The following is a 12,352-nucleotide window of genomic DNA, read 5'->3' on the forward strand; positions in this document are numbered from 1 at the left end:
GAGGGAGAGACATGTTTATTAGAAGAGCCTGGAGAGAGAGGGAAGGAGAAGCTGGAGAAGAGAGGGAAAACAAGGCGAGATGCACAAAGAGGAGGGTACACGAGAGAAGACCAAGAAACATGGATGGGAGAAAGAGGAGAAACCAGAGGATGGCGGGAGATAACAGTGTAGAGGAAGAGAAGCATGGAGAGCTACAAGTAGTGGCCTCCTTTATATATTGCTATCTGAGCAGAGTCTTAAGACTGATAGAAGGTGTTATTATTTCCCAACTCACTCATACTCGTTTTGCCATTCTAAGTTGCACACAGATTCTCCTTCTCACCAGATTGAAACCCGTGGCAGCAGGCAGCTCTCTGCACAAGGTGCAGTATCTCACTGAGCTATCTTACCAACTGACTTTCATAGCGATGCCCTAGCACGGCTGTCTCTATCATCTGCCAGGACTAGTCTCTAGAGAAGCGCCACTCTACAACCATCTCTATTCTCCACCATCAAAGACTCTATTTGACACACAAGGCTATAAAGCAGCCCCTCCAGCATTTAGCGATTCGCAAAATAGGTGCAAAATTAGCTGACTATTGCGATTTTATCATTTTGGCCGGAAAAAAATGGTCTCCAGCAGGCAACAAAAATAATGGCGATATTTTATTGGCTGTACGCGTCACTACGTGGCGTCGTACAGCTGTTATCAATGCTTGCTTCTTTCTGTACCCTCCGCCCAGCCGGTGTGCGGTACTGATGGCAACACGTACAGCAGAGACTGTGAACTTTACGTACGAGCGTGCACTCAACAAATCAAGCTGCAGGTTGCATCGTAGGGAGACTGCAGCAAGTAGGATGGGCGAGGAGTGTGGGGGGATGGAACCTGCTGTATAGGGATATAATGGGGCTGTAGAAAGCAGCTTGGTATTTCTGGCCCCCATCTGTGCAACACTGTGGATTGCTTCTTGCTCCTTGTGGCATAAGGCACTTCGTGCTGTGCTACAGGGTGACTTCTGCTGCCTGGAGGGTCCCACTAGGCTGACCGTGGCATCTGCCTGGTTTCTGGCCCATCCTGCAGGCTTCCTGGGGCCGCTGGCTGACTGGTGAATATCATGTGTGCGCTGGTGGAAGTGTTTTGCCAATAGGGAGTCTAGACACTGGCTGTTTTGGGGCTTTCAGCCACTGGCTGTCTTGTGGGTCACAAGCTTCCTCATCGCATTCACTTTTTTTCTGGAAGTATCTCATTGGCTGACTAGTGGCATCTGCCTGCTTTTCATTAGATCTCGATGAGCTGCCTGGCGGAAACTCGTTTTGCTTCCTGCCGGAATCTCACTGGGTGGCTTGGCTTACTAATATTCAAGGAAGCAAGCACCCGTTCGAGCGATGACGCATACTGCGATTTTGTGCAACTGATGACTTGGGAGCAGAAGATAAGGAGCTGCACAGTTGGCTAATGTGCGGAGTCAAATCGAGAAAAAATATATACTTTTTGGCGGGAAAGCGGATGGTCCACATGCTACTGTCATTCAGGAGAATATGGAGCCTAAAAATTAACGTTAGCAGTTAGCAAAAGTTAAGTAGTTCGATTTTCAAGTAAGCAGAAATGTTCACGAAAAGCATGACCAGCACACGGAAGAAACTCCTAACACATGGTATTGTAAACAATAAAATTACGTTTTTCCGCAACGTCTATTGTGTTGTTGTTAGGGTCATCAAAGAAGTGTAGGTGGTACAAGTAGTGGCGGAGGCAGAATGAAAGCAAGGGATGATTGAGTGAGAAGCGGAAGATGGCGCTGAGAGGGGAGAAGCAGATGAAAGAGGACACAAGAGAGAAGAACAGAAGAACGTTCGAGAGAAGCTGTGAGACGTGGCGGAGCGTGGCGCGCGCGCTTGGTGGGGGCGGGGGAGCGTATTCTAGGCGGGGGAGCGGACCCTTTGAAGTTTGATGCCGAGGGCGCCAGTGGGCTGAAGCGCCTCCCCAAACGGATTGCATGGCGGCACGATGCACGTGATTGTGCGCGTGCTCGCCATGCAATCTACTTTTGGGAGCACTTTTGGGAGGCCCTTACTAGAGTCTTGCATAGCGATTGCTTCGCAATAGCTAGGCGAGACCTAAAAAGCGCTTCCAACGCCTCAACAGGGGTAGTAAGCGCCATATAAATGCAATTCCAATTACAACTTAGAGTAATTTATGTACAAAAGTGGCATGTAAAAGGGAAGCAGAGATGAATTCAAAATTAACAAGCATTGGCATAGCCAATAGGTCTCACTTTTGGGACCTTATAAATATTTAGGTATGCAGCACAATATCCTTAGTGCAACAACATCAACTGTTGCATGGCTAAACACTTATAAGGTCCCAAAAGCAATACCTATTGGCTATGCCAATGCTTGTGCTCAGCTCAGCTCATCTCTAAATTAGAACAACAACAATTCAATATATATAAAAACTGACTAATAGCTGCCACCCATGACATTCTTATAGCTTTGGGGGCCTGAAATAGTCAGGAATGTCACACTTGTAGGAGTGTAACGGTTAGTAGTTGTGTTGTTACTGTCATTGACAGCGTTGGCTGGGGCAATAGGTGGTGCAAGCTGCCGCGGGCTCTTGACGGCCTTGGCACTTATTTAATTACAAACTAAGCACTGCTTATCAGAATAAAGGCTATGCTCCGTTTGAAGGACCCCGACTGTGTTTTCATGTTCCTGGACAAAAATTTTTTTTGTTTGCTTTGAAATGTCAATCACGCGTGACCATACTTTAACCTGTTTATGGACTGCAGGTTTCCGAGAAATGTACACTATCCTTCAATATGTAATTATATTAAGTTGTTTTTGATACTATCTGGATTCATAAATTAGCAGGTGAGGAATATGTTGACCCTTTTCACTGTTCTGGATCAAGCCTGATGCACTCTGGCCCAGGTCTGGAGGTCTAGTTGCCGTCTCTGTCACATTGACTCTGATGTGATCTATTGTTGCTTGTGGAGTTCTGCTTAACCCATAGCCAAGGCTGCATAACTAGCTCTGAACAAACTGTCTTATACTCGATAGGCTTCGAGGCGCCTCAGTTAAAAAAAACATTTTTTTTGCAGTTTTAAATAGTGTGAACTCGACCCGCCGGTATCATAGCGCTTTCCACGAACACCACTTGCATTACAGACGGACACATTCATTTTTTTTACGGCACGGGGAGATTACGCGATTTGCCCAGAATCACAGGATGCTGAACCTCCCCGAGACTCGAACCTGCTTCCCCAGCTTCAAAGTCCGCCGCTCTAGCCGTTAAGCCACACCCTCTTCCCGAATCCTCTCATCAATAGTGGTATTTCGATGGAACCAATATGGATTATGATTTCGGACTCCTCACCTGTATCGTATTCCAGTCAAAGTTTTGATGTAACACATTTGTCACTTGTTTTCCAGCATTAATGTCAAGTATGATATTCAGTGCTTTGATGCATTCTTCTCCTCTTTGCAGAACCTAAAAGGGTGACGGAAAGTTTTTTAAAGGAAAATCATGATGCAGACCATTGTTATTAGCCCTAATTTGATATACCTCGCCAACTTTGTTACATTTTTTCATGCTTATTGTTGCTGCGAATGGACCTTGGCAGTATATTATCATCTACTGTTTAAAGTATGTTAGTTCTTAAAATGGTTGTATTGTTGTATAAGGCTAATCAATAAACTGCATTCACAACATGGGTGTTTATAACCTGCATGAGCAAAGAATTTTACCTGAATGTTCCCAAACCAACTATTACCTACACAGGAGCATGATAGGACTAGTTTAGTGGAACGATGTGGATTACAGTCCCAAGTGTCCAAACACTAAAACGATTTGCAACACTTCACACATAAAGTAGTTGACAATGTCTGATGTTTTAAGGGAATATTTGCTAAAATCGATAGACAGTTATTTCTTTTTTGCAGCTTTCTTTTTTTTTACCATGGCAACCAAATCTCACAACATCTAAGGTCTAAATTAATCAAAGAGGCCAAACGGTAGGTTATCCACCCACTAATAGGTTTACAGGTAGGCAATAGTAGCAGGCATTTGGTGGCACAGTGAGGACTTACCTGGATACTTTTGTTGATATGAGCACATTACACTGGTGAACAGTCCACGCCTTAGTGGCGAGTCGCCTGGATTACGGCAATGCTTTACTTGCTTCTATCAATGAATCATTGATGACAAAACTACAGGTGGGTCAAAACGCAGCAGCCCGCCTTATCTGCAATGTGTCTGCGAGATCCTCATCTGCTCCTCTTTTACGATCTTTACACTGGCTACCTGTTCGTAAGAGGATTAAGATCTGTTGTAGGACTCACAAAGCCCTAACTTTGTATATGAAACTCCATGAGTTTCATATACAGATTCCTAGTGTGTCGCTAACTGACCTACCTCATTAATATTAAGTAGGTAGATCGCAATTTGCGACCCCCTACAAATCACAAAAATCACGGGGATGGTGGCCTGCTGGGGTCAGCAGACCACCATGTCCATGATTGCTTTTAAATAAAGCAATCCTTTTTTTAAATGCAGCTTGTTTTCCTTAAAAGAAAACGGGTTGCGTTTAAAAAATAAATAAATAAAGTTTACTTCATTTTTTAGGAGCAGGCAGTGGTCCCTCCAAAAAAGTGGAAAATCAATCAAAATCCAAAACAAAGAGAGCAGTGATATTTCTGTGAAGTAGAGGAGACTAAATGGGTGGAAGATTATTTTTTTAAATATATGACAAACAGCCTGATACTGTGTTCTTTCTCCGCTTGCCGGCCTCACGTTAGGACAGGCACTGGAGGAACCAACAGAAGTTCCTGCATGAACCTGCCGTGATCATTCCAGGTTTGACTGCTTTACCCAGCAGTGCAGAACCTGAATGACCGAACCTGTTCCTTCTTAACAGGTATAGTGCTCGCAGGCCCATTCCAGATTGCAAGATGCGATTGGGCTTCCAAATGTGCTATTCTGGGCATAAAAAATTACCGGGATAGGTCCAGGATGATAAATGTCACTCCATGTCGGCTATCTCATTGCTAAACAAGATACCGCCGATACTGGAGGGCAGAGAACGTACCTACATTAACCAAATGGCTTCATGGTATGGACTATTGTGCTCTGCCTGAAGAGACTATATATTAAAGCAGAGGTTTTGTAAGAAAATACTTGAAAAGATGAAGAAAATGGAGGAAACATTTTCAGGGATCCATTACCTAGTGAGAAACCCAATCTTGCTTTTGCATACTATGATCATTCCCGACAAAGTTTGTGAGATTACTGAATATATATTTATAATACATGGTACCTTTTCTTTTGTGCATTGCCGTTTGTGTATGAGAACAATAAAGAAAACTTTAAAAAGAAAGGAAAGTCCAAAAACATTTGTAAGGACATAGAAACATGACAGTCCAATTAGCACAAACTACAGATCTGATTACCGCAGCCTGTTCACTAGAAGAAAGAAAGGCCACTCTTGACAAATCTCTAAACATCGCAGGAGTAGATAAAATTGCCCCAATCCAAAATAGTCGTACCTCAGGCTCTCCACCTGACCTAAGAACTGCTAAATATTTTCAACAATTGATACCGTTTATTGGCAAAAAAATCCGCTCCATGGCATCCATCTCCTTGTCTACTGGCAATATTCTAGATGAATGGAAGAAAAAACTGTTGTGTGCCACTTTTATATAAAAAAGAAAAACACATCCGCTAGACTCTGGAAATGACTACCCTAGGTCCCAATTTCCATTTATGGCCAAGGTGGTGGAAAATATTGTCTTTTACCAACTGCAAGAATAATTTGGTGCAAATGATCATCTTAATACCCATCAGGCAGGTTTCCGCGCAAGATACAGCACCGAGCTGGTGGTAGTTTCGGTTCTTGATGACCTTGGTAGGATGATCGATTCCACAGACCAGGGAGCATCGACCATTCCATTTTGTAAAACAGACTCACTGAAATTGGCGTGGCTGGAGTCCTTTCTAACAGACAGAAACATAACTGGTTTTCACAACACCTTTTGTCCCTGCTTTTTAAAAAGTACCTTTTGGTGTCCAACATGGTTTAGGGCGGTCTCCACTGTTATTTAAAATATATATACGTCCACTATCACAGCTATTGCATAGTGTTGCTGAGAAATGCTTCTTGTATACTGATGACACAGCTCATTTTTGGGATTTCTCCCATCCAAGATAACATATCCTGCTCCACTACCAACTTGGCTAGTTGCTTAACAATCACCAGATGGTAGATGGCTACAACTTATTTGTAGCTATATCCAAATAAGGCAGAGCTTCTTGTAATTTTATTAAAATGCAACATTCTTGATGGTCACTGGCCGGATTGCATGGGTCAACCTCTGACTCCCAACTAAACTGGTACGCAAACTTGGCATATATACCGGCTACAGTTTAGATCTAGAGACACAAGTAAATAACACTGCAGAATTATGTTTCTACTTCTTGAAGTTCTTGGGGTGTATTTTTGAATACCTTGTACAGAACCTTAGAATTCCGGTGGTAAATGCAAAACAATTTAGAACAGACTATGGCAAATCTGGCGCATTGGGCCCGTTTCCAACTGGTACAAAATACAGCAGTGAACCTCATTGTGGCCTAAAAAAATATAACGATGCGCCAGAAGAAAGCTTCACTGGCTTCCTATGTCCTTCAGATAGCTGTACATAAGGCTGTATAAGAAAGGATAGCTGATAGAGCAATCCATGGGTGAGAAACTCTAACTGCTATTAGAAACCATCTAGTAAGCGATATTAGTCAGAGATACCAGAAAATATACATCTGCAGTCACAGCGGGAAGTCTACACTATAATATGTATAACTCCACTTACACAACAGTAAGGAGGAAATGTCAAGGGAAGGTTAGGCCACATACCATTGATCAAAGGACAGAAAAAGAAATTAAAAGTTCCGCAACTCAGAACAAAAGATTCAAGAAAAACAGGTCGTCGTCAGTAGTACTTTACATAAAGCATCAGTGCAGAATTCAAAGAACAAGGCTTAGCCTAGTTGAAGAGCAAGATGGCCTCAGGTAAAGTCACATGACATTCAAGAGATATACCGTCCACAAGACACCACAGAATGCGTAAATATGGGCTGCGGGGGAAGCAATCCTTCATGGTTCCTGGGACTCAACAAGAACTTAGAAGGCTATCTTTTGAATCTGAATATTATTTTGGATACATGTTTGGGCTAAAGAAAGGTAGTAATAAGTAAAGTTCCCACTTATGTTGCAGAAAACAGACAAGAAGGAATGCATGCTGGATCCATTGAAAGTCAAACTGGTGTTCAGGGGTTCACTTAATACACCGCCTTCATACATTTTTAAGGCAGCCTTCAGTGACTAAGTGATAGGTAACTGTGATACAAATCAAAGATCCCTACATCATAAGTGAGCATGCACTTTACCAACACTTCAAAACAATTGATGTTGGTTATGCCTCCATGATATGGACACAATCTCTAGGCATATTCATATATTTTCCTACTTGTCTTAGATCCCAATAAAACATAACAGAAATACTTCTGAGAGAGTCATCTTTGAAACGTACCATCATAAACTTCAATAAGCTCCGCTAATACAAGTCTTAAGATCCTAGGATTGTCCATCTCTTTTCCTCTGTCCACTTATAAAATGTAATCTTAAAGCACTGGTGTTCCCGAATATAGACACACAGTCTAAGGGGGGGGAATTATGATGCTATGTATTAATCCAAAAAGTATCTAAGAAAAATCCTGGATGAGCTAGCTGTACCTTAAGCAATTCAATTTTCATGGATTGTTTGATTTTTTCCTTGGTGCTTTCCCCTCCCCAAATTAAGACGTTTGCAAATGACCTGGGATTATATTGATACGGCTTTTGACGAATGTCCTAAGTAACCATTTCTTTTTTATTATGTTAGTTATTCCTTATGTTTGCATTTGCAATTGTATCCCTGCAAAAGCAGCTTGCCACTCAATGGTAAGTAAAAAGACACAAACCTTTAGTCAAGACAACCACACTAGAACCTCTTGCTATCTCATGCTGCACCAACATCTTTGAAGGGGCTCTGCTAATATAGAAACAGTGAGCTTCGGATTATTGTTGAACACTAGATCATTCTTCGTCATTTGTACAAGTGGGCATTATTGACACAGCTTGGTTAATAAATTTGACTTTTTATTTCTTTCTTTTGGGCATATCGACACCTCATGGCCCAATGAGTCACAAAGTGCTACACTCAGGGGGCCCCTTTGTGTTTCCCTTGAAGTATTCTGGTGGAACTCATTTTCTGCTATTAGTGTATGCAAATATATACCTATCTGAATGCCATGGAGATGGCAATACAGGTCCAACTCAACAGCATATTCCTGTTAACCACACGAACATTCATGAGAACCATAGTTAGCTTTAACATACCACATATTCGCATGAACAACAATGAATCAAGGCTACTAGGCTGGAGATGTCAGTCTAGAGAACAGTTTAATCAGACTTGGCAACAGGCAACAATTCACATCAGCTGAATGAAATAATTGGCAAATTCCTTGTGCACATCTATACACATAGTAAAGTTAAAGGATCCCCGGCTAGTTTAGGCATCTTTTATTTCCCACATTATCCATTATGAACCATCATTAGGTAATATATAGGTCAAACCAAAACCAATTTTCACTAAGACAATCTGCTAAAAATTCCACAATTGTATAGAAAGGGTGCCCATAATCCAAAACACTACAGTACTATACATATGGTAGAAGTGCACTGAACAAATGCTGATAACGTAATATAAAATAACTTTCTCTATAATAGACAAGGCTCAGTACCAATGAGGCAAACATTGACAGAAAGCTGTGGTCTTTCGCCATATCAATATGAGTTAGCTAGGCTGTAAGCAATAATAATTTCAGTGGATAGTATAACTAGTGATATTGCATTGGAGACCAACCCATCTGAAGATGCCAGGTGAGTAGTTTTCACTCTCACTAGGGGATCAATGTAATATATGGAAGGTAAAAGTCAGACAAATAATAGCAACTTATCAGCATCCCTGTAGGAATTGACCTTTTTATGTCACGCCAGCAACAGCGCATGTGCTACTAGCACTCTCGCTAGCAAGTTATATTGTATACAAGGTGCTTGAAGCCAGCCCACTGCTTAGCATTTGTACGATTCATTTCAACTCTTTGCTGTTTTCTAATTGACCAACGTGTGTCGGCTTCACTTCTTTTTTCAGCTGGAGTATAGACCAAGTACTACTTCAGCTTGATTTCTGTCCTTCCCTCAGGGTCTCCTCGCACCTCCTTGAAGGCAGAGCCGGCGCAGCCCTTTCCCTCGCCTCCTCAGCCATGCGCTAATGTTGATGATAAACCTCCACTGACTTGAGGTGTTCCTTGAACAGCCACTTCGCATCTATGCCTGTTTGGGATTGCCCCACAGGTGAGGTGTTCTCTTAGTATCACTTCTTAAAACTGACACGGATTTACGCATTTCCAATACAAGGTTTCCAGTCTGAGCAGTGGCGTAACACAAAATGATGCCGCCTGCAGAATGCAGGGAGGGCCCCTCACACTCACAAAACTCAGATATTCAAAGGCTTTAGGCTGACTAGAGCACCCCCTGAAGATAAACTTTGCACACAGCCACTCCCATTCTGAATTGAAACACTACAGCGAAATGTGTTTGGAAGTTTTGGCTGCAGCTTTATTATCACCAAGGTTCAACACTAGGTACCCTGCTTCAACTGTATATGGGGTCATAATCATCCTGCTTGCCCGCCCACCATACAACAATAATTGTCAATTATACTTAGCGTCATAAATCAAAGTCACGCCCTTAGGCTACATTGTCATTATAAACAATGCCATAAATCAAAACAGACAGGAGTAAAGCTGGCTTGACATCAGGTCATAAAATCATCATACGGGGATATTGTTGCCTTGCCAATAAAGTCATAAATCGCGCTATAAATCATGTTGACATTTATTGAGGTCAACTGGAGTCTTTGAGCTGGAGTTCTTACCATCTGTGTGGAGGTGGGGGGGGGAGGGGTAATTCCACAATTTTTTTTAGGCCCAAGACACTAACTTTCGCCTACTCGTGTGGTCTGCCGATCGGCGGGCCTGGGTTGTGAGTTCCATGTTCTGTGTCCGCCGCCGCCTCTGACCACCTTACCCTCTGCCGTGAGGAATCCCAAGGTAAATACCTGGTCTGCCACACCACCATGGTCTGGTGTGGCCTTTCAAACCTCATTAAATCCATTTATTTAACTTCTTACTGCGGAACCTTGTTGCTGCGATAGACCTGTTGTTGGGTGTGGGGTCTCAGTGTCTCTGAAGCGCGTGTCCTGAAAAGAATAGGTGAGCACAGGCGCCCGCAGTATTTTTAAAGGGTTTAGATGCCCTGAGGGTAAATGTTCTAATTTTGCCCGGCCTTCCTATTGGCCATCGAGATTCGCACCTGCATTGATGCCGTTTCTTCCCCTCACCTGCCTTCCTTTGCTGGGGGGAGGGGTACGGCGGGTGCCATTTCCTGGCCATTGCCCATCCAAACCCACATTCACAGGCCTTGGCATAGTTTAACACGCCGGCCCCTGAAGCCCCCTTCAACTTCCTTCGCGTGCAGGCCTCTGTTCTTGCCACCCCAGCTTTTGTATCACCAAGGCTGCAGAGGCCTGTGTTTCAAACCGAAGTCTGAGTTCTCCCTTTTACAAAGGATAGTATCATGGTACTGTAGTCCAGTTGCTTCAAGGTGATAAACAACTGCAGCCCCCATAATTCACAGTTGTTACTTGTCAAATGAAAAACAAAGATTGAAAAGAAATGGTGACATTGAGTTTCCTCAAGTGACCTACCTTGCAGAAATTAATCAAATGGTTCTGACAGTAACATGCAAACACTAGAGCTCCTGGAATTTATGATATTGTTAAATCAAAATGAAGGGCTAGAATTGTAGTTCTCTCCTGTGACATGGAGTCTTGTTCAATGTGCCACCTTTAAACAAATCCTTGTGATTAAGTACACAAGCCTCATAATGATTTAACTCTTTAAGTGAAAGACAGGGACTGCAGGCTTATCAGACAACGATAGCAATGTGGGATTTAAAGGTATTAAGCGCGGGTGTTTTGAAACAAAAAATACTCTCACAGGGTTATTCGAGTCTTTATGCATTGTTATTGGGCTCATCGAGCCTTATGGAAAGGATGCATTCTGATTTGCAGCACTGACGTCTATATTTACCTGAGACAGACATTGATTCGAAGAATCAGGATTTGTGCACATTTACTGTTGCAGATGGAATTTACAACTAAAGAAAGGAAGCATGATTAACCAGATTTTAGACTGTGTTAAGCATGGCAAAGTGGTGTTAAAATGGTCCACTGGCTAGCCATTAGGAATGGAGGGAACACACACAAACTGCCCCGTACAGACTGAAGAAATGGGGGCAAATGACCTGCGCACCTATTTTAACATTTTGCATCTACAGCAAATTGCATCTAAATGTTGGGCTCCCTTTGATTTTGTACCGACTCAAAATTGAGCTCAAAATGTATGTAACAACCAGGTACAACAATTATCTTAATCTATTATTCCCCATTATTAGCTCTCAGAGCAAAATCAATGTCAATTCGAAGTGGAATCAGGAATGAAATGTGCTAGTGTACATTTTCTCTAACCCCAACCTGTGGATTGACAATCTTTGGGCAAAGCCTAGTTGGTGTCAGGAGTCCTTTCACCCACATCAACATGACAACCAAATTGATGTGCCATGGTGAAGCAAGCCACCTAGTGTGCGCGAGGGTTTAGTGTCCTGTTTAGATCTAGACTTACCAAGACCTTTTGATTTGACTAACATTATACATATTATATAGTTCCCCACAGGGGCTTTCAGCCAGCCCTATTCACCCATTGGTCTGTTGTGTCATTCACATTTTACCTCTGCCCACCACAACATACAGCATGTGGCAGTGGGTGAGCTCACTTCAGCCATTGGCTAACTTCACTGTAACTACGTTCTGTCTTTTCACAAGGAGCACATACAAAGGGGATCGCTTTAGAGACAGGGACTATGAAAATGGGTATTTTTGGGTACCAATAAATATTTTTTGCTTTTGTCTTATTTCTTGTTTTTTAGGTCTCGCATAGCGTTGCAGCTCGAATGCGCTGCCATCGCTTTGCGAGAAAGAAAAAGACACACAATTGATGGACGGAATGCAGAACAAATCAAAACATTCACCCCCAGTCAAGAGATCTGGGTTAAATCCATCATTCTTTTGCTCACCATGCCACCCCAGTTTAGACCTGGCCATATGTAAATCAGTCTTGACCCTGTGCCTCATGGGAACAGTCCAGCCCGAACTGCCAAGCCAG

General features: G+C 42.7%; 1 protein-coding gene across 3 annotated transcripts in view; it reads right to left on the reverse strand.

The window, feature by feature from the left end:
- PLA2G7 (phospholipase A2 group VII) overlaps positions 1 to 12,352 on the reverse strand; it is a 357,931-nt gene that overhangs the window by 109,106 nt on the left and 236,473 nt on the right. For all 3 annotated transcript variants that reach the window (XM_085610561.1, XM_085610558.1, XM_085610560.1), the window contains exon 7: positions 3,353 to 3,466. In XM_085610561.1, coding sequence (XP_085466687.1) covers positions 3,353 to 3,466 — 114 coding nt within the window. The remainder of the gene's footprint in view (positions 1 to 3,352; positions 3,467 to 12,352) is intronic.

The sequence above is a fragment of the Triturus cristatus genome, chromosome 6 (assembly GCF_964204655.1).
Source record: "Triturus cristatus chromosome 6, aTriCri1.1, whole genome shotgun sequence".
Lineage (NCBI taxonomy): Eukaryota > Metazoa > Chordata > Amphibia > Caudata > Salamandridae > Triturus > Triturus cristatus.